This window comes from Neolamprologus multifasciatus, chromosome 4 (genome assembly GCF_963576455.1).
Source record: "Neolamprologus multifasciatus chromosome 4, fNeoMul1.2, whole genome shotgun sequence".
NCBI classification, from domain to species: Eukaryota; Metazoa; Chordata; class Actinopteri; order Cichliformes; family Cichlidae; genus Neolamprologus; species Neolamprologus multifasciatus.
In genome coordinates, this window is record NC_140442.1 from 24,128,803 (window position 1) to 24,155,788 (window position 26,986).

Sequence of the window (26,986 nt, forward strand, 5' to 3'; positions counted from 1 at the left end):
TTTACACGAGTGTCCTGTTATATTTTAGGCTACGTCCACACGTACACGTGTATTTTTGAAAATGGAGATTTTCCGTTTTCGTTTTAAAAAATAATCCCGTCCACAGAAATGCAGAAATGAAGGAAAACGCTGCTAGGAACATGCCAAAGCAGCAATATATATTCCTAACCGTGTAGAAATGTTGGCCAATCAGAAGTCTAGAAGCCTCGGTGGGAAAAAGTAAACAAAGCTGGGGCATAGAAGCAGAACCAAGTCGTATGTGTGGAGGGACAGTAACTGTGTATATGTAAGCATGTAAACACTGCAGAGAGTACAATTAACAGTAACAGTATTGTAGAAATTCATTTCACCGAAACAATAACGTGGCGCACAGTGTGACGTCAAAAAATGCGCACACCTTTGACGCTGCGTTTTCTCCGTTTTTCTCGTCCACACGTAAATGCAAAAATGGAGTTTTCAAAAATATCCACCCTGGCTGGAGTTCTCAGTTTTCAGTGACCAAAAACGCTGTTTACGTGTGGACGAAAGGTGCAAACGCATAGAAAAATCAGCGTTTTCAAAAAATACCCGGGTACGTGTGGACGTAGCCTCAGATAGCAAGGAGCAGACGGCCGAGTTTATTAAACTCCACCGAGATTGCGGTGACGCATATCTGAAGGCTAGACTGTCCAATTTTACGGCTTACCCGACCTTCTGAGGACCCGGCCCACGTAGACCGCAAAGGCCGGGTCCTCAGGAAGATGCAGCCCATGAATTTGGACACGACAAAAGTCGCCCTCAAGGAAAAGTTACTGTGATTGGTTCTCTGGGGATGGATGTTGATTTAAAGAAAAGGTTTGTCATAGTTTTTAAGAAATTTTAGCTTTGACCAAAGCGGCAGAGCAACCATAACCAAAAAAGTACACTTAGAAAGAAGGTGGTGGAATGAACGGTTTGCAGAAGAAAAGTTGTGGGTGGGGGGAGAGAGTGTAAGTCATGAAGGAAAAGTGAGATGCATGTAAGACTCGACACCATCAATTCTACTACCTTCCAAAATAGTAAGGATGAAAACAGGAATCTGCCAAAGACAAAAGCACACCTGCTGACAAGAGCAACCTTGGCAAACGCAGTCAGGTGCTTCAAACACACTAGTGGTGATGGTGCTTCAACTGCAATGCGTGTGGCTGCGACTAACTACTCTGGCATCAACCTGAAATGCCTCCTCTCTTCTCTGTCTGTGAGCCTTTTGCATATTCCTCCACACGGCAGGCCTCCTGTCACCCGCCCTGGCTATGATGACACCCACCTCCCCATCCATCATCCCTCGAACCTCCACCCACCCAACCACCAATTCTAGCTCCCATTAATTTTTCAGTCACACTGGCAAGCAAGACTTATTTAATTATTGATGATGGGAGTAAGGTGTGAAGGGGAAGGGGAAAAAAGAGAAATATATTAGTAAGATTCACGAGTAAAAGTCATGTGAGGTAGCGCACCTTAAATATGAAATATGTCACAGTTTTGTATTTTTGCCTCGTTGAAGCTTTCACAACTCAAGAGCCACTCAGAGCCAGAACCTTGCTCTCTGCCTGCCTCTCAACATTGCTGCGCTCTGTCGCTCCTTCCTATTTATCTGCCTATCACCTAATCCATCACCCTATACTCTCTTTATCCCACTCTTACTCACTCTCTCTCTGAGACCCCTTATATTGTGCGTCAGCCTGAATTATTAGGATGGTGAGAGAGGTGGAGGGGCCATCGTGGTAATAAAAAGAAAGAGGGGCCAGTGAGTTATGGATGAGAGTTCACTGGATTATGGAGAATGAATGGGCGAGCTGGATGGCGGGAAAATAGAGGTAAAAGGGGGCAGATTAAAATAGTATAGGTGCTGCAGCACTGTAGTCCAATAAAGCAAGCCTCCATCTGAGTGATACAAGTCACTTCATCCTTTAACCGCGCGTCCTTAGAGGAGTAATTTGCTTGCATAATGTTGCTCGGCTTTCTCTCTTACTTTCCTCTATCGCTGCCTGTCCCTTCGATTTCTACTTCTCATGAAGTGCCTGCATATTAACAATTAACAGTTACCTAGCAACAGGATATACTGTATTATGTCAAAAAGTGAGTGCAGGAGGCTATTCACAGCCAATAATGACATGCCAATAATACATTTTTGGCCTCACTGGGCAGTAAATATAAGACAGAATCAATAAAAGACTGAATCAGAGCAGCTGAATTGTTTAACTCAACCTAACTTCTGCTTTTGATCTAATGGAAGGCAGATGCATTGTGTTTGACACGTGCCTGTTACACAGACACACACACTGCACACTGTGAACCGCTGCGGTCGCCTGTGTTACCGTGCATCGAGATTCTTTTGGAAGAACATCAGGTGCTAATTTCACGCCGCAGGTGGACAGCGCACACACCAGCATTCACGGTGCGGGCAGCGGAGCAAGACGATGTGGCAAAGACTGTGGCTTAATGAATGACGGCATATTTCATGATCCTGTGATTTGCAGACCTGAATAGTAAATACTGGAAGTCAGCAGCAGTCAGTGTGGTTGCTGGCACTGTTTTTTTATGACTTCTAAAAGTCCAGCTTTCCGTTTGGCAGACGTCCATCACAGCAAATAGAGGAGCGAGTTTTTATTTTGCTTGCTAATGTCAGTTTGATTTGATTTGGCCTGAAGTTCTTGCAATTCAAAATTAGATCAAAATACAGTCAAGTCAAGGAAATCTAGCCAGGCTCAGATTATTTAACATGTTCAAAAAGTTTGAACATGTCAGATCTATAGCTCAGGTCTGTTCACTGGCTGGGATTGGTTGGCAGATAACTAAAAGGTCCTAAAGGTGGAAAATGGTACGATCCTAGCCAGTGTGATGTTGCCCATTGGTTTGAAGAGACTCATTCTGAAACCTTGACATCAGAAATTTGGCGATCGTCTTATTTTTTTTAATTGTTTTTTTGTTTCGCCATTTAAATTAATGAAGATGAAAAAGGGAAGATCCAATTGTGACATATTTGTGACATGTCAGTCCAGATAGCAGAGGCCTTAAGCCTGCAGTGCTTTAGCCTCCCTTTTGACTTTGATAGAGTCTTAAACTGATTACATATACAAAGTGTTAAAGAAGACCTTAAATATAATTTGTGATTTACATAAGTTTTCACAAGTGTTTACTGAGGACATAAATGAGGCAAAAAGAAGGGTCAAATAAATGTAATCCCAAACCATTCCTGCCAGGAATGGTTTGTATACCTTTAACCAGCAGAACATATTTGAATGTCGGGTGTTTTCTTAGTAGTCCCTTCACTGTAAGACTTACATGTAATATCACAGTCTAAGTAACGTGGTACTCACAACATGTCACGGTTCTGGGTCAGTTTCTACCCAGTATTTTGAGTTCATAATGTTTTGGTTTAATTTTCCATCAGGGATTGTTTTCTTGTTCTCTTGTTGTGTGATGATGTCGATTATGTTTATTATTAGGGTTTCATGTTTCTGTTTATTTGTGTTTAGGATTTGCTCTTCGGTTGTGTCTGCTTAGTATGTCTAGTTCCATGTGTCATTTTCTGTCTGTCTCTCAATGTCGAGTCTGCGTCTTAGTGTGATGGTTTCTTGTTCCTGTTTTATTGTGAAGGTCTGTGTCTCATGTGAGTGTGTTCAGTTTTACCTCTCGTCCCGTTAATGATTCCCAGCTGTGTCTCCCACCTGTGTGTAATCTCCCTGTGATTTTCTGAGTGTATTTAAGTCGTGTCTTCTGTGTTTGTAGTTGCTGGTCCGTCTGTGTTTCCACCGTGCTTCATCTGTGTGTTTCCCTGCAGTCTACCGTCATCTGTTTCCGCCCGCTCTCATTCATGTCTAGGTTCGTGTTCTATAGTCAGTTTGTTCCCAGTCTAGTTTAGTCTTTGTTCGGTTCGCCTTTTGTCCATTTTTAGTTTGTGTTTAATAAACCACCATCACACCTTTACAAGTGCCTGCATTTGGATCCTCCTTTATTTTCCACACAGCTCATCTCACTCGCCGTGACACAACAAGGTGGCGTCCTTCTAATATTTTGCCATATCACTGACATTTAATGTGTACACTAATTCACATACTTCAAGATCTGCACTATTTACTGTTTCAGGCTAGACAGTCACCTTCCCACGTGCCAGCAGTGACTTTCTTGCACAGCGTGTTGAAATTTTCAAGTGATCACTGAAACCTGACTTGAATTATTTAGTTCCTGATACGGCACGAAATGACTCACAGTCAACAAAGCACGTGTGCAGACATGACAGGTGGGCCAACATGACGAGGATGAATAATCAAGACGAAGAGGATACAGAGTAGCTCACGGTTCAGGATTTTGCATGACAGGGAGAAGTAGACCTGCGAGTAGAGAGAGAGAGAGCTGGAGAGCAGAGAGATGCCTGGAGACACAGAGAGGGACAGATGGGGTGATAGAACATCAACAAGTGAGAGATCACTATGATACAAAGACAGAAGGTGAAAAGGAAGTGCTGTGGAGAAAGGGTTAAAGAAGAGAGGGGAGAGAGATGGTTGCCTCGGCAACAGCAGCCAGCGTTTTCGCTCTTCATCAATGTCTCACACGCATATGCAGACACGATACACGCGTACAGATACATACACATGTTCTCTCTTTTTTGCCTTTATCTCCTCTGTAGCGTGGAGTTTTTCAGGCACACAGTATATCTTCCTGGATTTCTCCAGAGGGTGGGCTGTTTTTCTGATGTTGTGGCAATGCTGGGAAGTACAGGATACACTTTTAAGTCAGTGGTTCTGTTGAATTGATTTGATTTGGTTACATTTTATCTATATAGCACCAATCGACAACAACCTCAAGTTGCCTCGGGGCACTTTATATTACAATATTAGAAAGATTCCCGAAAACTACATGACCCCCTGTGAGCAAGCGGTTGGCAACAGTGGGAAGGAAAAACTCCCTTTAAACAGGAAGAAACCTATAGCATGGAGAGGCAACCATCTACCATGACTGGCTGGGAGTAATAAGCAAGAGAATGAGGAAGAGTTTAATAATTACTAATGAGGGTAGCAGTTGTAGTTTTGTATCCTTGCATCACATTGTTTCAGTTTGTTTGGCTCACCTCATGCTTCATGGCGTTGCATTGTTTTGGCTTACATTGTATCAATTCGCATTACATTGTTTCATCTCATGCCATATTGCATGGTATTGTATTGTATTTTAACACACTGTATCATACTATATTGTGTCGTATTGCACCATATTGTATGTTGCATCATATTTTTTATCACATCATATCCCACTGTGTGTACTATATACAAAGATATCATGTACACTCAAAAAACTGTCTATGACTGAAATGTTGACTTTAAGTAAATTGATTACATATAATTTTCAATGTAATTTTGTTACTTAAGTACAATGTAAAAAACTTTACTTGATTAGTATACATTCTGGTAATAGCAAGCATATTTCCCCTAATAAATAATTATTTGAATAAATAAACCTTTAATTTGGTATATTTCAGTTGCATTTTAGTCAAAGGTACTGCTTCATGTTTATTAAGGGCCAGTATATTGTATATTTTAAAATCTCCTATTATATCACATCACATTAGTTTGCGTATCAAAGATGAGCTATATTTTATATTATCATATCATATCTCATAATGCATCACACTATATCACATCAGAGGCTGACTGGTATATGTACAGGTATGGTTTGAAAAAGCTATATGTAAGTTGAGTTTTCTTGATATTGTTCTGCATATCCATAAAGTAAACCTGTTCTCTGTGCTCTCTGAATGCTTTGTGAATCCATGTGTCCACATATTTGATCCACATAACTCGATTAAGCTATCATAAATAGAAAAAACAGTGGCTGTAGTCAGACAACCTTAATAATATTACTAATAGTTCAAAGATTATGATCATTATTCTCATATCTTCGTGGGAATTATTTCTCCATATATATTATTGCTGACCTGATGCTGTCCTGTTGAGAATGAATTACAGGGTAGGTACAGTAAATAATACAGCAACCATAATAATCGTATAGGTTGAACTGTATTAGCAACGTTTATCTCCAGTGCCACAACACCCCCTCTCAACACCCCCACTCATCTGTATTTCTTTAATATAACATTCATAATTTTCTCTGTGTATTCTCCTTTTCCTGCAGGCAAAATGTTGCACCTTCTCTTCAAGCATCGTATTTGTTTGCATTTGCTGCAAGCCGCACACAACCTGTCAGCCTTCACCCGGGTGACTCCTGTTGTGCATCAACCTGACACGGATCATGGCTCCGTCTTCCTGACTAAACTCTGTCATGCGTGTATCTGTATGCCACATCCCCACATGACAGCTGCCACAGGGGTTGGGAAGGGGGAGGGTTAGTGTCTAAGGTCACTGTAGCCTCGCACAAGGAGCGTGTGAAAGCTTGTGTTTTGTTACTGTGAGTGAGGAGTACTGTGTGTGGGCCTGCGTGCGAGGTGTGCCCGCTCTGTGTTCGGCGTGGATGACATATCCGCAGAATGATGCTACGTGACGTGGTGGTGCGGACAGCTGCACGTGTACACGCGACATGTGCGTGATGTCGTGCGGGACTGCATGTTACCATGTATGTGCACTTTTTTTTTTTTTTTATCTCGGTGCACACGCGCGCGGTCACCGAGAAACATAGATCACGCAGACAGATAGGGCAAGGACCCCCCAAGGAAGAAGAGCGGAGTCATAAAGCACAGGGGCCAGCCGCGACTCACAAGGACAGAACACAGATGATGATGGCACCATCAAATTTAATGGGCTGCGGGAGAAGGTGGGTGAGAGTAGAAGAAGAGGAGTCAGGAGGAGATGCTGAAAGAGGAGGGACTTTGAGGTGTGCAGACTAAGCAAAGAGGACCCTCAAGACAAACTGGCTTAATTGAGGCAATCACTCTCCTCCACTTCACAATCTGTAATATGGCTGATTTGAATTATGATCCCAATCTGTCCCTGAGAACCTCGGCTTCATGATTTACCTTTCCTTGCTCATCTCTCCCCTACCGACACACACACACACCCTACCCCACCCACTCTAGAAAACCATTGCTTCAACTTGCTACCTCAAGCTCTGCACACTTTCAGTTTTGCTAGCTTGGATGCTGATGCCAGGCCAGACTCACCACCTCTTCTTCCTCTCCCCCCTCTCCCTCTTCCTCACTATCCCACCCTCCCTCCTTCCCTCTCGGTATCCGTAGTGATTGGAGGCAGGGTTCGGAGGTTGCTAGGAGACGGGGAGAGTGTGGCAGCAGGCCTCAGTGTGAGAGCGAGTCGTGCTAGAGCGCCGAGGGATGTTAGGAGAGAGCGCTCCCTGCTGTCCACTGCTTACCACTGCTCACCACTGACAGTGCTGTGGATCCGTTCAGTGCCTTAAACTACCTCTCATTTTGGTGAACAAGCAAAAGGATCAGAAAACAGGTGAGTGCAGACGTATCTCTTTGATTGCATGAGAACGAGCAAATTTAGAGTGTGTGCTTTTACACTGCTTGTGCTGAAAGTCACTGGTTCGATGGGGGGAAATCACCTTAATGTTGGTGGACAAAGGGAGTACTGAGCATGTCCCTTTCAGGGGAATTCTTCTTTGCATCATCAGACCAGACTGTTAAGGTCACAGATTCAGAGAATTGCTGCTGCATTTCAACTGGGCTGCATCATACTCTTTGATCTGAAGGAGTTTCACTGAGATTGTGAGAGGGTCACCACACCTAGGAGCAATCAAGATCTCATTTCTCTCTGTCCTCAGAAATATGTTCTCAGCCATACATTATCAAAGCAGCCCCACTGTACTGATATAACACTTAATGTCCGTGGGACACTAATTGTGATATTGTAAGACACTTGGGACGGAGAAGGATCAAAGACTGAAATTGTACTAGAGCATAACTTTAGAAGCATGCACTTCAAAGGGATAGATGGACACTGATTATATATATATATATATATATATATATATATATATATATATATATATATATATCTTTTTCAGTCCACTGCTGAAATGCAAGGCCAGCTCTTGAGCATTAGAGAACAGCTGAATGTTTGTTGTATGACTCTGACTCCATGTGGTCATCAAGGAAACTGCAAATTATTTCTACCTTGGGGCAGATCACTAGATGCTGATGTGTGAACCACGTGGATGCTAATGTAGCCTGGGACTGTGCCATGTTTTCAGTAAACCTTCACTTATGAGGTGCCAAATATTTTCGATTTTCAAAACCAATTGTTATTCATGGTTTTGCAAAATTAAAGCCAATTACTTTTACAAACAGAACCTTCAAATTAAGAGTGATTTATTTTTAATGTACAATCCTCAATGCAAACAAATAAATATTAGCTTACATATTTCGAGCAATAGTAACCAAAGTGTCATACACAGTACATTTGTCCTCTCAGAATTGGCTGCTCTCTTCTGGGAACCGCTGACTCTAAGAAATGTTATAAAATAGTCAGTAGGCAATAGGAACTTTCTAATGAGTCTCCTGCTTCTAGATAAAGGTGACACTTGAGAATGGATTGTATTCAGAGCGAGCGGTGAGAGCACAGTGCAACCATCTATTCTCTGCATGTGCCATTGTTATAAAGCTAAGTTCCAGCTGAGCTTTAATTATCCATTCGCTTGCCGTAATGGCATTATCTTGTCCACATATCTAAGCTGTAGACCTTCTGTATGCTTTGATGTACTTAGTTTTGACGTTTCAAGGGAAATGCCTTTAGTGGAAATAGTGGCTCAAATTTCTGTAGATGGTGTCTAACGTGCCTGTTTTGCTTCTGTCAGGCTGCAGTGATGTAGTCGGCTTATGGCTCAGTTCTCAGATTCATTCCAGGATCTGTAAAATCTCAATCTTCACTGCAAGCATGTAGTGTGCTTGAGAGGATTTCAACTGTTCGCGTAAAATTGATATCAACCTTGTTTTTTTCTGTTTAAAATACCATTTTTAAAAAAATGAAGTTAAGTCAGAATCACTGCAGTCAAATCAAGATTGTTAATTTCATATTTGGTGACATGAGTCTGTTACAGGAGCTTGTGCCCTGGAAAGTTTAAAGTGGTACAAGTTTGTTCTGGGACAGCAACACCAAGACCTCAGCACTGAGCAGAGCAGGCATCACTGACAACAGGTGTGATGTCAGTTAACACGGGTGGAGCGTGAAAGGAGGAGTTGGAAGGGTGGTGAGTTGCATAGCGGCTTGCAGATGAGTAGCACCTGTGGACACGCTAAAGCAACTTAAATAGTGGACTCTGTATAACATGTGCCAATCTGATGACCGTCAGCTGATGATTGTCATCGATCTATACTGAGGGGTTCAGTAGAGAGGGACAACACTGAGTGTCTACAGCCATGGTGGAGGCTCTGTTATGCTTTGGCTCTGCATTTCAGCCAGCAACGATGGGGATCATGTCAGAACTGAAGGAATTACAAACATGGAAAAGTACCATCAGATTTCGATCCACCATAGAGTACCATCTAGAAATTCTCTGACTGGCCACTGCTTCATTTTCCAGCATGACAATGATCCCAAACACACAGCCAGTGCAGTGAAAGCATACCTGGATAGAAAAACAAAAACACACAATGGAGCACCGTCACTGATGGACTGGCCTCAACATTACTGAAGCAGTGTGGGGTCATCTTGACAGAGGACAGAACAAAAGGCAGCCAACATCCAAAGAAGCGCTTTGAATGTCCTTGAAGAAGTCTGGAGAACTATTCCTGAAGACTTCTTAAGGAAGAGAGATCAGATTGTGTTACAGAAAAGCTTGTGGTCATACCAAATATTAACTTTCAAAGACTGATGGAATTGTAGAGATTTTTCCTTATATACAGGGTTTTCATTTATGTGTGCAAGATCCAATAAGTCGCTGCACCTGTTTCCCATTGTCCAAGCAAAAATTAAATAAACGAGTGGCTCAGCGAGTGAATGGGTGGTTCAAGACTTTTGCACACTACTGTAGTTTAGGTGCACTGTTCATGAGTTAAAAGCGCTGGTTGTCATAAAGAAAGAAGTAATAAATGTCACAGTTCTACGAATTAATCATCATATAATGAAGCAATCTGTCACAATGTAGCTATAATTGGATCACATGTCTCCTCACAGGTTATACAGGTTGATTATCCCAATTACATGTAATCAGAATAACCCCCCCCCCCTCCCCCAGCCCCATACATATCATATGTTTAAGTATAATTATCATTATTAAATATACGATGATTTAAATTAAATATCTAAAGAAAGTTTCATAAGTTAATACAGGGTATGTGGGTATAACATTTTAATGCTAGGGGGTTTGGCTTATTCATATAAGTGTATTCAGTACCGGTTGCTTTCTTTACAGCTGTGCCTTTGACACTCGTCTGTACAAGATTTAGTGACCTTGTACATGATGGAAAGAGTCTGTGTGCATCCCAGCAGGCGCTCGTGTTGATTGGATAGGCCTGGCTAGGCTGACTTGCCAGCCCAGAGTATGAGCCCTTTATGTCGCCTCTCAGCTCTTTCAGTTCGACTTGGTGGCGATGCAAGTACACAACTGCTCGCGAGCGATTCGTGCTTGAACGTTTTTCTTTTACCAGCAAACAACAGCGTCTGCATGAAATCGTTCATAGAAGGGAAAAAAAACACACACACACACACAGAAATGTAGATACGTAGCCTTAAAAATTATCCACAGTTAAGGCTCTGTGATGCAGTTGCTATGGCAACTATGATAGAAATAGACGTGTATCTGCAAGGGAATGAAATGTATTGAACTGCTGGTTAGAAAAAGAGAGGTTTTACCGTGGTGATTGGCAGGTTAAATGAGTGGCTGCATGCGGATGTGCACGCTTGTGTGCAAACGGTGCGCTTGTGAGTTTCAGACTGGAGTTTTGGGATTGTGTTGTGTTTTGCCAGTATGTGCGTGTGTGTGTTTCCATGCATGTGGTGAAAGGAAGAGAGAGAATGAAGAGAGCTGCACACACACACACACACACACACACACACACACACACAGGCAGAATGCGTGTTTGCATGTATGACACACTGCAGTATATTAAAAGTGCAGCACCATGGATGAAGGGCATAGGGCACGTAATTATGATGGCAGGAGAGTGTGAGTGGGTCTGTACTGCACTCAGTGGCCCTGTGTGAGAGCAGAAAAGCTGAGGCACAGACAACACAATAAATTTAATGGGAAAAGGATTGTTTGTAGCACCTACATTGTTGTCCCGGCCATGATGATATTCTGAGTCTGTCCTGTCAAACATTAACCAATGGTTACATATTATTATCATAATGACTTAAGTGGCTTTTCTTTGTGCCAAAACAGGGGAAATACAGCTGCACTGTGTGTTTAATAGATCTGTTTGAGCATTAAGAGACCACTGTGAACTTCGTCCACTGCACTGCAATCTTCCTCTAATACAGGCGCACCTCTTTGCTCACAAATTGCCTTTCATTTGTTGCCTTCTTCATTAACCTACCATTCCATCCAGCCCCGTCTCCTCTCCATGTTGCCTTTGTAGCCATGGTGCCTTCATCAGGCTAATTCACTTTCACTTGAGATGAAATAAGAACAAAGGGGCAGAGGCAACATACTCAGACACACATGCAAAATTTGCCTTTTGCTATATTGGGATAGTCTCGGATTTGATTGTAGACATAGGTAAAAATCAATGAAATAGCAAAAGCTTGAGAGAGGGAGGCAGGGAGGGAGGGATGTGATGGAGAGAGATGAGGGAGGGGGTGCAGGAATATGAGTGTGTATGCATTTTTAAGGCGGTCTTTCTGTTGCAAGAAGAAGGGGAAAAAAACAGTAGTCCAACAGGAAAACGAATGAGTCGAGCTATTGATGAAGGCATGCAAATGCAATTTAGTGACGGAAACTGACGTCTGAAAGCTTCGCGTGCTGATGGAGGCTCGTGCGAGGGCAATGTGTTTAATTTTACTTCGAGATAGGTGGAATCACCTAAGCGGTGTGTGAAAGAGGGGGGAGAGAGAGAGAGCGAGAGGCGAGGGAACAAGAGGGGAGGGGGCGGGGGTGTATGGACCTCGCTGGTTACGGGACCCACAGGCACCCCGATTGTGCTCCGCTCTCATCATTTTTTGGAGGTGAGGACAAAAGAAAAAAGGGGGGATCGGAAGAAAGGCCCGGGATCTAAGTGTCGTGACGGGGCCCCCGACTTCGCCGCCGCTGGTCGGGGTTGTCTGGACTCAAAAGCGCTGAGGGAAAAGCGGCGGAGGAGTCGACTCTAGACTGGGGTTTCCTGCCACAGCAGCGGGATTGTCACAAAACAGCCTTTCACTCTTCGAGGGGCCTTGTATTGCTACGTTTTCAGGTATCTACAGTGTGTTAGCTAGCCTGTCTCTGAGTGACTTGCCTCTCCCTGGCAAACGTTAGCTCTGTTTATTCAAGAAAAATATCTGGCTGCGTGACGGCAATTTTTTCTGATGCAGTGCCCACACCAGGTCTCTTATTTATGCTAGCTAACCCATTTACTCACAGCCCCACTGAATAATGTGAGGGGGGAACATCTGCACCTAATCACTTCTCTTTTTGTGGCTAAACGCTGCTTGGCTGCCCCTGTTCCTTTAGCCTGCTGTAACTACTCTTTTGTGCAGGGTCTTAAATGCAAGAAACGCAAATTAGCTGCCTTGCTACAATGCTAACTAGAGGTTCTAGCTTAGCTAGCTCTCAACATATGCGGCTAGCTTACAATTTTAATATGCAGCATTTGAGGTATTGTTGCTAACGCTAACCTAAAGGAGCTAAAAAGAAAAAAAAGAGGCAGCACTACAAGGCTAATTGTAATGCGTATACCTTGCTACTGGCTAATATAGCCACTAAGGTTGTGGTGCAAAAGCCTGTGTTTTGTTGATGGCAGTCTGAGACGACAAATTGTCCAGATAAAACGGAGCTAGCGTTTGATAATTATCTGCAAAAACATTGCGTCTGCGTGTCAATTAGGCAGCCGTGCAGCTGATTGACTTGCTGACAGACTGCACTGAGCCAGTTTTTATTATTGCTGCTGCTGCACTGCTGTCTGTGTTATGAATGCTGCCGCCTGGTCGTGCTCGGCGAGCTGCTTTGATTAATTAATAATCTGTCCATAACCTAACCGTGAGCTCACAGAAGGATGGAAACCAAGTGTCTCCACCTAACTTTAGCTGTTGCTCTGCATCGCCGGTGTACCTTAACTGTGACCCTCGGAGCGTTTGATCAGACCTGTTTGATGGTGCTGTGTGGTTTGACTCAATCCGATTGACACGGTGTGATCGGTTTGTTTAGCAACCTCACATGGTCCCTGCTCATTGTCATGTTTTGCTTGCAGCTTCTAGTGATGCCCAATAATGTTGCTCAGTTAAAGTCTCCACAGTGGGAGAAGCCACCCAAAGTTGTTTTAGGGCCATTAACAATTTTACAGTGTATTAGAGACATACAATTGAGGCTTATGTCACACATGACAATTAAAGGCACTAACCCCATAAAGGCGGCATCTTCCCTTTAATTATCACCCATAACAATTAAATCCTTTAAAAACAAGTTAAGCACATTAAGGTTAATGGTCTCCTTTTCTCATTTTAAAAAGAGGACAGATGGACTGCTTCTGTCTTGACTCCACAGGGTTGGTTGTTTACCTGTGAGGATGAGTATTTTGTTGCCTCACTCAGAGACTGTTGATTACCCTCCTTTCAGCCACCAAGCCTGTTTATCAGTCACAAGAGACGCCTTAAGCATCCATTGTTAAAGTGTGGACCAAAGTAAAAGCTGTACTCGCAGAGAATGATAAAAGAGAAGCGATGATACGAGACCAGAAAGCCTTTTAAGTAGAGAAGACAGAAGTTGAATGAGATTGCTTGTGCAACATTAAGTCACGTTTAGATTATTGCCCTTTTTTGCAAATGCATTTGCAATAGTGCAGCGTAATATTTATGCGGCTGACTGGAAAATAAAGTGCACTTATGAGAAATGCTGAGATAATATGTGACCCCAGATCAATCATTTGAAAATAAAGTATGAGGGGTTTTTTTTGTTAGTGTTACGTATATGTTGTATTTACCACTGAGTCGTTGCAGTTAATTAATTAATAAAGTAATATATGCAATATATAAGTATAAAACGGTCAATTAGCCCAAAATGCATTTTGCTATTGCCCTGTGAGCACAGTCAGTGCACTGCTAGTTATAAATATTTAACTACGACAACAGAGCTTTAGCAGGAGGTATATTTAATAAATGTTGGCGCATTACGTCTGCACGCATTTGATTTATCTTTTCTTTTTTTTCGACAACAGGTTTTTTTCTGGTCAGCAGTTCATGGGAAATGAACACATCTGCATGGAAATACAGAAGAGAAACAGAAAACAGGAGCATGAATTGACTCAACCTGAAGTGGAATAAATGGATTACCCTCCTTTTGGAAAACTGTTGCCATGGAACTAGGTAGAATTAAATGATGGTTGACAGAAAAAAACAAAGGTAAGATGGCTAAGTGCTGAAGACTGAGGAAAGCGTCAAGATGTGCGGAGGCAAGGAGAGAACCGTCACTATATAGGGATCAAATACTTCTACAGTCCAGATGATTGCATGCAGTTGCAAAAAACTAAAAAAGGAAACCGGCATCCAAAAAGGAGAGACCGAGAAAACGAACACCTGAAAAAGCGTTGGACTCGGTATCCAAGAGCCGATGTGAATATCCATGGAGCGTTCGCCTCTGGGATGATGTTGAGTGAGGGTCTTGATTCAGACCACTTGATTCCATTACTGGAGTTTTTGTCTCACACAGGTGTGAGTCAAGTCCCGGCAGTCTTACACGCTTTGACGAACTGAAGGATTGCTGCGACGGAGCACAAATCGATGGTTTTAATGAGATATTTTTTTGTTTTTTTGTTTTTTTCCATTTTGCAAGACCGTGTTGGATTGTAACACCGTTTAAACCCAGAAATAACTCTGCCTGCTTGAGCTGTTATTAGTGTGGAGTTCATATGCGTAAAGACATTTAAGGTTGAAAAACTCACATGGTGATGTGGCAATCATCCATATCTTTTGCCTGTTCGGTGCCAAACTGCTTCAGCTTCATGGGAATGACTGCTCATTTTTAATCTTCTTATTTTTTTTGAAGTAGAAAGCTGCTTCACGACATAAATCTTAAAGAAGAATCTGTTTTCTAAGACCCAGCTGTTAAGTGAACATTTTTCCCCCGTTGGAAAGTACACGTTCACATTTAAAAAGTACAGTTTTTGCAGTTTGACCTTTTTCCAAAACTGGAGATATCATCCTAAGTTTAACCTCCCGATCCACTGCTGGCACTACAAAAGTGATTATTACAGCTGCAATATATACATATATGTATGTGTGTATGTATTGCTTTGCTCTTTGGTGGATTTCAAAAGCATTTCTTTCTTTTCCTGACAGGCCATAGACTCTCTCTTTGTCATTTATTCCTACTGTCACAAGCCTTCCAGTTTCTGATCGGAATCATTCCCTGATATAAACACTAACAGATATTTTAGTTTTCTGAACAATGCAGAATTTTCCTAACAGTCCAGTTCCCCCCTCTCTCCCCCCTGGGTTCAGTGGGAGGGGTGGAGGCGTACCTCCCTATCCCCCACAGCCAGCAGAGCCCCAGATATCCCCGAGGATGACAGATGATTATGCAGGGATGCAACAGCAGAGCCTGCACAGAGGCCATCACCACCCAAGTCAAGCCAGCCACATGCTTGTTTACAGTGCTAGAAACAGAGGAGCTGTGGAGCCAACACCAACACAGGGTAACATTCACAGTGGCAGCAGTAATAACCCTTACAGGAAAGAGACCATGGATTACTATTTTCCAGTGGGTGGAAAGGACAGGCACAGAAGGGGAGGTATGGGCTACGGGGCAGGTTTTGGGTACCCCAATATTGATGGACATATACCTCACCAGTACCGGCATCCCGGATCTAGCTCTGCACCGTCATCTGGCCTGATGTCGCCATATCCAGTAGACTATGCCTCTAGTGCTGGTTCAGGAGGAGGTACTGGAGCGTTCTCTCCCTCTCATCAGTATAATATGAGTCAGAACCCTGCAATGCAGCCAGTGCCAGGTTCTCAGATGCAGCACCGCCAGCATGGGCAAACCTTCCCAGCTATCCATCATGGACAGCAGCATAGGAGCTATCCACACTCTGGACATAGAATGACCCATCAGTACCCGCACTACTCTCCCCAGGGTGGCGCATCCACGGGGTCATCAGGAATGTACAGCCCCCCTCCACAGAGATATCTCGACGGGGCTGCCAGCACTGGGTTCGATCCCAAAGTCAACAGTTCTCCCAGTGTCAACTCCAGTTCAAACTCAGTCTCCAGTTCAGTTGCTGCTAACAATGTGGGGCCAATGGAGAATGTTCAACAAAGTTACCATGCTTCAAATTATCCTGGATATTCCCCACAGACACATTCACTTCACAAGCAAGCCACACTACAGCACCGCAACTCGCAGCACAATTTAGGGATAGGTTATGACACACCTCTCAAGATGCAGGGCCAGTCTCCAGGCTCTGTATATGCTAAACATCATCAGGCCTCCAATCCCAGTATACCTCAGCCAGCATCCCAAGAAATAACCAAATCGCCAATGCATCCTAATGCGCAACAAACTCAAATTAACCAAAACTTTAGCCCAATTTCCAATCCCTCTCCAGCTGCATCGGCAGTGCACTCCCCCAGCTGTAGCTCCTCTCCTTCCCCTTTGATGGGTGTCTCAGAGGCACATGGAACCCCCTCAGGTCATGGTCCTTCACATCCTCCTACATCAAACCCTCGTAGCAGCCACGGTCATGGTAGATTACTGCAGACTATGCCTCAGTTAAGTCCCACACCCAACTCTAATAGCAGCATCAGTAGTTGTGGTAGCAGTGGCAGTCATAAACCTCACAGCATGAGTGCAGCCGGAGGGAGCAATCTCCCTCCAACAGGCCGCAGTAAAATGGGGCTAGGCACGGGAATTGGATCCCGAGACGAAGCTTCTTCTGTTTATTCATCCTCTTCTGTTGACAAAATGCAGGATGCCGGCTTGAATAGTCTTAATGCCTTGAGCTCACAAGTAGCCAATTTACCAAACACAGTTCAGCACATGGTCCTTACTGACACAGTGCTTTCACCTAAGAAGAAAGAAAGCGGGCAGATGCAACAGGCGACGTATAGCGTGCTCCCATCGCAGCCGAGGAGTCGCAATGCAAGCGCAGCCTCAAGCACCAGCACGGTCAAAGATGGAAGTGCAGTAGGGGCCGGAGATGGAGCCAGCATAGATGTCGGGGTGGATGAAGACTCCTCATTGTTGTCAGTCGAAGGCTCCTCAGGGACCAAGGTGGAGCGAGAGGAGCAGTTTTCTGAGGGGGAACATGGGAGAGTGAGGCAGATGAGCGGTGCAAGCAGTGGATCTGAACCAGCTGGCTCTCACCCTCAGTCACAGAGCCAAAGCCAACCGCAGACTGGACAAACATCAAATGTCAAAGTAGTCACCTCTGATTCATCAAAGGATCCAGTTGCCTCTGAAGCGAAGGCAAATGAAGCTCATATTCCTGCTTCATCGTCATCTCCATCCTTTGTGTATCAGTCGTCAGAGACTGGCCCAAGCTCACATCCAATGCCTCCAGTTTCCTCATCCCCCTCATCCACTTCCTCCAGTATTCCCCCTCAGCCAAACTGTGTCCCAGAGTCTGGGGCAGCATACAATGACCGCAGAGGTGGCAATAAGAAGACACTAGAAATTAAAAATGAAGTCATTAAAAACGAAAGCGAAGGTGTAGCTGATAAAACCGTGAAAGGCAGCAGCCAAATGCAGCGGGATGGGGAAGTCGATACACAAAATGGACAGGACAAAGAGAATAGGGTGCACTCCACATCCAGATTACACAGTAACGAGAGGGAAGAAAAGCACACGTCTGAGGAGCAGCAGAACGCCAGTAGTGTTGGAGTGATTGTTTCCGCTCGGTCTGAGGGAAGTCTCACAGAAAAAAGCAAGAATCCCCAGGACAACTGTATAGAAGAGAAACACTCACACTCTTATTTAAGAGAGTCGAGCAGTCATAATGGCGATGAAGGCATAGACCTCAGTCTGTATTCATCCCATTACCAGAAATCAAACTTCGGACGGCCTCATAATCCTTCCCAGTCTGGCCCGCATAAGTATGGCTACCCTGAATCAACGTATGGCTCAGATTTATCCATGAAGAACAAAGGGAGGCCTGGCCCAGTGGGTGTGATGGATTCAAATCCAAGATATTTAGGATACCAACAGTCACAACCTAGTTTCGGACCTGTGCATCAGAAAGACGGTGGTTCTGTAGCAGAGGCCTTGGTGAAGCGAGGCCAGGGATCAGGGGCTAAAGGTCTCGATGAGAACGCACAGCTTCAGCAATTCCCAAGCCTTTTGCAAGAGGTCCTTCAAGGTTACAATTTAGATCGTCGCTATGGGAGACCAGAACAGGCATTTTCTTCACATCTTCAAGTTCATCAGCAGTTTCAGTCCAGACACCCATCATATGGCATGGCTGAAGGTATGAGAATGCAGAGTGGAGCAACTGAAGGTTCAGCTCAAATGGGTAGCGCTGGAAAACCCCAAAGCCAGCGGCATGGAAGCGAGCCTGATTTTACCGCAGAGCCTCAGTCCTCAGTGAAGTCAGAAATGTCAAACGCTAAGATTATGCAAAATGCTGAGAAAACAGAGGTGGGTGTGTCCCAGGGCCATTTACCACAGGCCGAGTCTCAGCAAGCAGCAACAAAACACATAAACTTAGCTGACTACTCTCTACCACCGAGAAAAGCCTTATCTAATGTCTCCACTCCATCCTCTGCTGTGCAGGAGCTCCTTTTGCAAGAGCCAGAGCCACTAACCGGCAGCGGTGGTCAAACTGAGCCTCAGAAATCATCAGGCTGCATATTAGCCCCATCAGAGCGACGCTCTGTCATCTGTGATGTGTCGCCAAACCGACGCAGCACACCAGAGAGGGACAGAGAGAGCGACAGGGAGAGAGAGCGGGAGAAAAGTCAGAGTGGAGCTTCTGTGATTCAACAGCCATTTTCCTCTCCAGCAGCAGCAGCCAGTGATCTAACTAAAAAGGATACGGGAGAGAAACAAGTAATGAAAATGGAAACTGCATCAAAAGAGACTGGGGTGGAAGCTCCAAATTTGCAAACTGAGCAGCAAGGCAGTGGTGGGGCTAATGAGGCAGACGCGGAGTATCATTCCAAGTCGATCCATTCATCAGTTGTAATGAATGCTGACCCCTATAGGCGAAGTAATGTTGATATTCCCCCCTTGCCTTCTCATCCTATGAACACTAATCCTTTAACTTCGCCGTCAAGGCATCAGCCGTACCTTCACGGCGTTGATCTGTCAGCTGGCAGCAGCAGCACATTTCCTGGATATCGATATGGAGATTCAAGAGAGGGCAATATGATGTCACGCAGCAATCCTCATTTTCCCTCCCACCATCCATACCACAGTCTGTCACCTTCAGCTCAAGCTGCATCTAAGCTTCAAATGTATCCTCACCCTCACGGCCCTCCTCATCACCATGAAATGAGTGACTGGGTAAAAGCGATGAGCAGGCCCACCAAGGAGATGATGTTGCAGCCCAGCTTGTCCCCTGGAAGACCTAAAGTCAGCCAGTCAGAGCAGAGACAGAGGATGATCTCTCAAACTGACATGCCAAGTGAAACGCACGCTGGCAAACCTTCCCTCCATCATCAAAGCGCCTACTATGACATGAAAATGTGGGAGTCGACACACTCCGGAAGAGAAGGTGTTCGAATGATGGAGGGGGACTACTTCAGAGCGCAGCCTCCTCCTCCTCCTCCCCCACCACCTCCCCCTCTCCTTCCTCCAACTCCTGTTTCACACGGCCCTGTTCTGCCGCAGATGCCTCACGGCCAAAATGCCGCCGAACCTGAGGTCTCAAGAGTAGCCACAGAAGAAGCCAAACATCCCTGCCCACCTCCTCCACCCAGCTCCACCAAGTCTCCTGCTGACGTGAATTCCACCCAGCCACAGGTGCAGCATCAGACCAAAGCTGGGGGCTCCGGAGACACAAATCCGCTAATATTACGGAGGAGAGTTCGCTCTTTTATCTCTCCCATTCCCGCCAAAAGGCAACTCCAGGATGTGTCTCAACAGAGGGCCGCCACAAATTCACATCACTCTCCTGGGGCCCAGTCTGAACCTGGCCATCACAACGAAGATGACTCTTCCAGTTCAGATATTCCATGTCCCAGGCTCTCATCCCCTCTGCCAAGAGAGAGCACCTATTCCCAACCTCTGTCTCCATCCAGTGGCAACACTAAGGCTTTGCCTCCCAGAAAAGGACGCGGTTTGAAACTAGAGGCAATAGTGCAGAAAATCACACCAAATATTAAAAAGCCAGCAGGCCATGCTGATGATGAGTCAAATCATTACCCAGGCTTCTCTCACTCCGAAATACCAACATTTAATGACTCGCAGGACCAAGACTTGCCACATTTCCCCAGGGTTCCAGGAGGGGACGATAGTTACATGGATGAAAGTCACTCATTAAACGACATGATTCCCTTTAGAGGGGTCGACGAAACTGGGCCTCTACCTCCATCAGCTTACCCATGCGATCCCCACCAGACGTCTCAGCCCCTCAAACAACAGGACTTTGACTTTGGATTAGGTGCTGCTGTGGCATCGGCATCTGGCGACAAGGAGGATTTCGCTTTGCTCGGACCACTGCCTCCTCCTCCACCTCTTCCTCGCCCGGTTCAGGGTTCCCCACCTCCATCTTCGTCTGCCCTGTCAGACATTCAGCATTTCACCAACACGTACCAGCAGCTTGAGACGAGGAGGGGAGAGCAGTCTGCCGCTAACCTTCTTCGACAGAAACTTCAAGAATCTGGCATGGGATTCGATGATTATCCTGGCAGCGACTACTATGGCACCACTCCGCCCCACCACGGCCAGGCTCAAGGGCACATGCTCAACAGGCAGCATCAGATGTCCTCCGGTAGGTCCAGTCTGTCACCACAAGATTCAAAGCCGCTAGAGAGTGTTGTGCCTAAAGGCTATTTCCCATCTGGCAAGAAAAAAGGCAGGCCTGTTGGGAGTGTGAATAAACAAAAACGGGCCCAAAACCAAGTCCAAACACAAGCCAGCGCTCAGTCTCAAGTCCAAACACAGAATGCAACTTTGAGCGCTTCTCCAGCACCGCCCATTCCAGCTACAGCTGCTCCCTCAACTCCACCAACAATGCAGACTACCAACAGCAGCAGCACAACAACAACAACAACCACAACAGCCCCGCCAGCACCCCCTCTGCCAGACAGTAAAACCACTCCTCCGCTGGCCCCACCTGTGTTAACCCAGGTAGTGAAGGTGGACGTCGAGAGCGAGGACACCCAGCCGGAGATCGAGGTCAAACCTGTGCGGCGAAGACGCAGAGGCGTCAAAGATGAAGACGAGCCCCTGGAAGCAAGAGGGCGGCAGAGGAGGAGGCGTCGAGGAGCGGCAGCGGCAACGGCCTCAGTGGCCAAAGACGATCCAGATACACCTTTAGGTGCAAATAGAGCTTTTGCGGATCCTAACAGAAAGGGCTTGTTTGTTCCCCACATACACGTGGAGAAAAAAGTACCAGAGATTGGGGCGGTGTGCACCATTGTGAACGCTGAGGAGGACAAGATGAAAGGAGAGCGCAGCGCAGTTGGAGGGAAAGCTGGTGGGAGTGGAATTGAATGCCTCCTGACCTCAGCTCTTTCCTCTCAGTTATCTAGGAGAGACAGAGAATCAGAGAAACGGGAGACGGACGAGGTGGAAACTACACTTCAGTCAGGAAAAGCACTTCCTTCATCTGGCTATGTTGTTTCAGGCCCTGTGATTACGGAGACCAATCACTCCGGCCGCCTGCTGTGTTGCCTGTGTCAGAAATGGGCAAATTACAAACACCTCGGAGATCTCTACGGGCCTTTCTACCCAGCTGAATATGCTGCAAAGCTCCCCAAGAATCAGCCCCAGGTCAGGCAATGTCAGGCAACCACAGGCACAAACAAAACGGGACCAAATTCAGACGTGAGCTCAAACCCTTTGACTACAATCCAAGACACACAAACACAAGATGCTCAGTTTACCAAGCCCTCATCTGAGAGCGACTATGCCTTCAATCTGGATTCAAACCCTGCTTCTCTTAACACTACAGTCAGAACTGCTTCTCCAGCTGGGAGGGAGGAAATGATGACGCATGTGGCTGACAAGCACAGTAACGCTGCCTCTTCTTCTTCCTCTTCCTCCTCCTCCTCCTCGTCCGCTGCCATTAAAGCATCTCTAACCTGGGATATGAATCTGGATATCAGACCTATCCCTGAGCTTAAGAGAGAGCCAGACCTTGAAACCGACCAGCAGCAGCCGCCGAAACAGCAGCCTGCAGATGAAGCTCAGCAGCGACCTCAGCACAGAAAGCTGACCTCGCATCCCCGTTTCAAAAGGAGACACAAGTCGAGTGAGGATTCCCCCAGAATGGTGCCAGCCAACAGTAAGGCCTCCCTGCCGTTCCAGCCCCCTCCACCGGCCTTGGATTCCCTGGGACCCTTGGCACAGCTGGCACAACTGCCTCAGATGCCCATGGATCCAGAGGAGCTGTGGGTCCATGAAGGATGTATAGTGTGGACCAGTGGAGTGTACCTTGTCAATGGGAGACTGTATGGCCTGCAGGAAGCACTAGATGGCGCCAGAGAAACAGTGAGTTGTACATATTTGGCATTTTTGGGGTGGGGTGGATGGGGGAATTACAAATTTATGCTTTTTATTTAAATTTATGTAGGTTTCACTGCTTAATAAAAACACATGTATACATGCATGTTGATAAGACACCCAGTACTGCAGTGGATCATGTACTATACAGTATATCAAGTGTGCTTGCTCATCAGTTTTTTCAGATTGTATCTGTCTTTCTGTATCTGACGGTTTTTATGTATTTATATCATATTTTCTCAGTCCTGCTCATACTGTGAGATGGTTGGCTCAACCCTGGGCTGCTACAGTAAAGGCTGTACACTTCGCTACCACTACTTATGTGCTATTGAAGCAGGTGAGTGCCTGCATTACTGCACAAGTGCACTGGAAATAGTAAGGTGATGTGAAAGCCTGTTGTTGGATTTAAAAAAAAAAAGAAAAAAGGTCTATGGCAGTGTTCTCAGAGTCTTGAAATTCTCTGTCCGTTTGCCAGATTGCTCTCTGAATGAAGATAACTTCTCGCTGCGGTGTCCGAAGCACAAGGTAAAGAAGGAAAGGTTCGTTTTCTTTTTGTAATTCAGTGCAATATCTTACTTTTTACGTCCAAATCGGTGCCTGAACCCTTCGTTTCTTTCAGGATCTTCAGTCTTCTTTAATTCACACTTTTGTCTCGTCCTGTTTTTGTTTTTTTCCCCTCTTCCCTTCTTTCAGTTTACCCAGAGCATCCGGCCTGCCAAGTCAGTGTACCTGGAGCAGTCAGAGAGAGGCTGAGAGAAACAGGGAGGAGGAAGAGACACAGGAGTCTGGAAGCTGTAAGTTTACAGCTGTATATGTAAGATACAGTAGTGTGCAAAAGTCTTTAGCTATGGTAAAATGATAAATGGATGCAATGCAATACAGTCCGACCACTTTTATTCTTCTTCTATTCAAAGCTTTTCTTTGGACGATGGTCGCCTTTTCACTGTTCTTTTGATTTATTTCCCTCTTTCTTTGTTCCATTTCCTAAAAGACAAACTGCACACCACCCTGAGTTTATGACTAATACCTGATCACCTTGTTGATGTTTCGAAATACATTTTTATGTCTGTATTTTTTTCTCTTTGGCATATTCCACAGATTCCACTTTTTTGCAACAGGCCGCTAGTAACAGAGTGCCCAAAGATACATTTTAAAAATTGCCTTTTTTAATGTCTGAATGGTTCATAGGTCAGTGTTAAGTGCCTTAAACACAAAAACAACATTTGTCTGAATAATCAGGCACAGGGACTGCATTGAATATGAGTAAATAAAACCAGCCAATGCTCAAGAACACTTTTAAAAAATTAGTCTGTCTCCTTAAACGCAAAATTCAATGAAAATACAGCGATACTGTTTGCTTTTCTTAAAATGATTTTCATCCTTTTAAACGTTGTCAGATCTCATCCAAAGCCATTTACATGTTTACTTATTTCTTTAAAAAAAAGCCTCTTAACCCTTTAAGACCGGTCGTTGCAAAAATTGCATAAAAAGCACTTGCAGCAGAAAAAAACATAATATTCTAGAAACACGCTTTGCCGATCTGATCAGCTGTTTGCAACACTTCCTGCGTTGGAAAAGGACATCAGCACGAACTATTGCATGTCCGCCATTACCTGCCCGAAACCAGAAGTGACGTCATTTTTGCGAAAAATGTAGGTTTCTTTTTTTAACATCCAGGGCCTCATAAGCCTATGCTGGTGTTTTTAAAAGCCACGTTTGACTTTATGCTTTTCTGTATAGTTTCTGGGATGCTTAGAAATCAAATTGCACTGCTTTAAATAGTTTATTTTGATGCACATGCTGTTTTTTTTGCAAATTTGCATTATAATATTTATTTTCGTTTTTCCTGCAATATATAAAAATTGGTGTATCTCAAAAATAAAACTATTAAGACACTCAAAATGAATTTCCTGTTGTTGGAAACTATTTTGTGCAACTTTTTTGTATTTACATTTTTGAGGGATAAGCCTCTTAAATTTCTCCAACTAGAAATATATGTAAAAACAAAAACGATTTTCAATTTTTTTTGTAGTTTATTGCACTTTTTTGCAATTTTGTGTAGTTACTATGCGCTTAATGCATATATATTATTAAAGTTTGGGCTATAATGGTTGTATTGATGTATAACAACTTGAAATGCTGCCAGAAATGGCACTACAGCATGTAAGAATATAAAGATAAGCTCTGGCTCTTGATTCTATGCTAGGTCTTAAAGGGTCAAACCTCATAGTTGTCACATTGTGAGCTTGTGTGCTAGGAGCAGTCATCTATATGTAATCATGTAGAAGTGGATGTTGGTGTATAATGTTACGTTGTCTCGCAACCAGCTCCAGTGTGAAAGCCTGCCTCAACAAAGGGCTTCAGTTACCACATAGAAACGTTCAAACACATGCTGCATTTTATTTTTGTTTAATTATTAAAAGATGTGGAGACACTTCTGTCTCATTAATGGATGGATTTGTTGCCTCTGGCTTGTTTATAACTTCTCTGTTCATTTAAATTCCAAAAAGCAACACAGCAGCCACTCTTTGTTGGCAGGTTTCTTTGAGTAGCATTGAGGGGAAAAAAATCATGTAGCTCTCGCACTCCTCCTCCTCACCTCACCTTAGTGGCTGTACTTGTGCCTGTCGCTGCCTCCCCCTCACTTCCAATCCAGCCTGTCCTCATGGAAACTGATACCTCTCGTCTCTGTTTTGTACAACGCTGCTGGCATGCTCAGGTTTTTTGAAACTGCAACGTATCCTCTTTGCTTCATTATGCCTTTTCTTTCTCTCCTAGGTTAGTTCGGGATAGAAGACCGAGAAATTTGAAAAAGACTGGCCTGTCATCAGCGGCTGAGGACAACAAAAGGGAATGTACAATTTCTCACCAAGATTCAGCATTATTTACATTTAAGACAATGGAGGGAGAAAAATCATTTTTTTAGGAGAATTGTTGCTCTTTACTTAAAAGCCGGAAAAAAGAAAAAAAAAAACAACAAAAAAAAACCCCATGGACATGCAACACAGGGGCATGGAGCTACAAGAAAAGGACTACAAAGATGGAAGTGGGATGAGATAAAACATCAAGACTGACAGAGGAACTAAAGGAACTCTGCTATAAAGAACAAAAGAAACAACCTTCCTCTCTAGGCTTACTTTAATTTTCCAGTGACACCCTTAGTGTTTAACTCATGCTTATCATCATCATCTGTATTTTCTCTTGTTTTTCTTTTGTTTGCTTTGACATATTGGGAGCAAGTTGGGTGATAAACCCAAGAAATGAGAGAACTTTGTATCCTCTCACAATTAGTATTTTACCTTTTATGATATTAGGATGATCACAGTTATTATTTTAGTCCTCATTATTTTGTAACCTCATCAGTATTTACTCATGGAAATGAAATGGATGTATCTCATTTTATATTCAGTCTACGCATTAATTGGATTTTTTTCCTCATTCCTGGAGAGGGGGGAGCCAGAGTGATGTTGTCTGTAATGTCAGGGTCATGTTTGCCACAAAGACATTATTGCCTTGGAGAACGGACATCTGTTGCCTTTCTAAAGTCATGTATGAGTGAGCAATTGAGTGCGTGTGGAAAAACTGAAAAAAAGAAAAAATGCTGACTTCTGGGTCTTTGATTCCATTTTTTGGTCCTTTTGAAAAGTGTTCTTATTTTTCATCACCAGGGTTTTTACGGTACAGATAGTATTCACGAAAAATGATGGACACAGTCTTATTTTTCAAGTACAAAAAGTTCATAATGTGCAAAGAGAAGGACAGACGCTCGTAAGAGGAGCAGATAACACTATGGACTAAAGCGTGTCTGCCATCTTTAACCACGCCGGCTGGGAAAAGGTGAAGGACGGACACTGAAGAGGTTTTATTGGTGTGGAACTGCGTACTGGATGCACGCGTTTGTAAGACGTTCGTGCAAAGTTACGTTCGACTGACAGACGTCAGACATTTTTGGAAGCGAACTTTGGAGAGGGTGTCATGTGAACGAGGGCGAGCCTAACCAAGTACTTTTGAATGGTTTCAAACTTCTGTGACACGGCAGCATTCTAATCGGGAGATGCAAAATCCATTCAAAAGAAGCATTGCCATAAAAATTTAAAAGTGAGTCGTACATGGTGTTGTCTTTATCATTTTTTATTGTTATTCTTGTAAAAAAAAAAGAAAAAAAAAAGGTCAAGCTGAAAGACAGTTACACTATCAAAACCATGCTGTATTAGAAACCTGTCAATATGTATATGAATTATGAATACACTTAAAAATGCTTCACGTA

General features: G+C 44.2%; 1 protein-coding gene across 4 annotated transcripts; it reads left to right on the forward strand.

Annotated features, from left to right (window-relative positions):
* The first annotated feature begins 7,249 nt into the window (after positions 1–7,249).
* On the forward strand, positions 7,250–26,982 carry tcf20 (transcription factor 20). 4 transcript variants are annotated; one of them, XM_085157771.1, is made up of 6 exons: positions 7,250–7,424; positions 14,273–22,707; positions 22,963–23,056; positions 23,195–23,258; positions 23,413–23,513; positions 25,498–26,982. In XM_085157771.1, the coding sequence occupies exons 2-6, from the start codon at positions 15,502–15,504 to the stop codon at positions 25,500–25,502; spliced, it is 7,470 nt and encodes a 2,489-aa protein (XP_085013897.1). In that variant the 5' UTR covers positions 7,250–7,424; positions 14,273–15,501; the 3' UTR covers positions 25,503–26,982. The 4 variants fall into 4 exon arrangements, with proteins under 4 accessions (XP_085013897.1, XP_085013895.1, XP_085013898.1 ...); XM_085157769.1 differs by lacking the exon at positions 7,250–7,424 and adding an exon at positions 11,705–12,316; XM_085157772.1 differs by lacking the exon at positions 7,250–7,424 and adding an exon at positions 11,705–12,316 and having other exon boundaries at positions 23,195–23,244.
* The last annotated feature ends 4 nt before the right edge of the window (positions 26,983–26,986 follow it).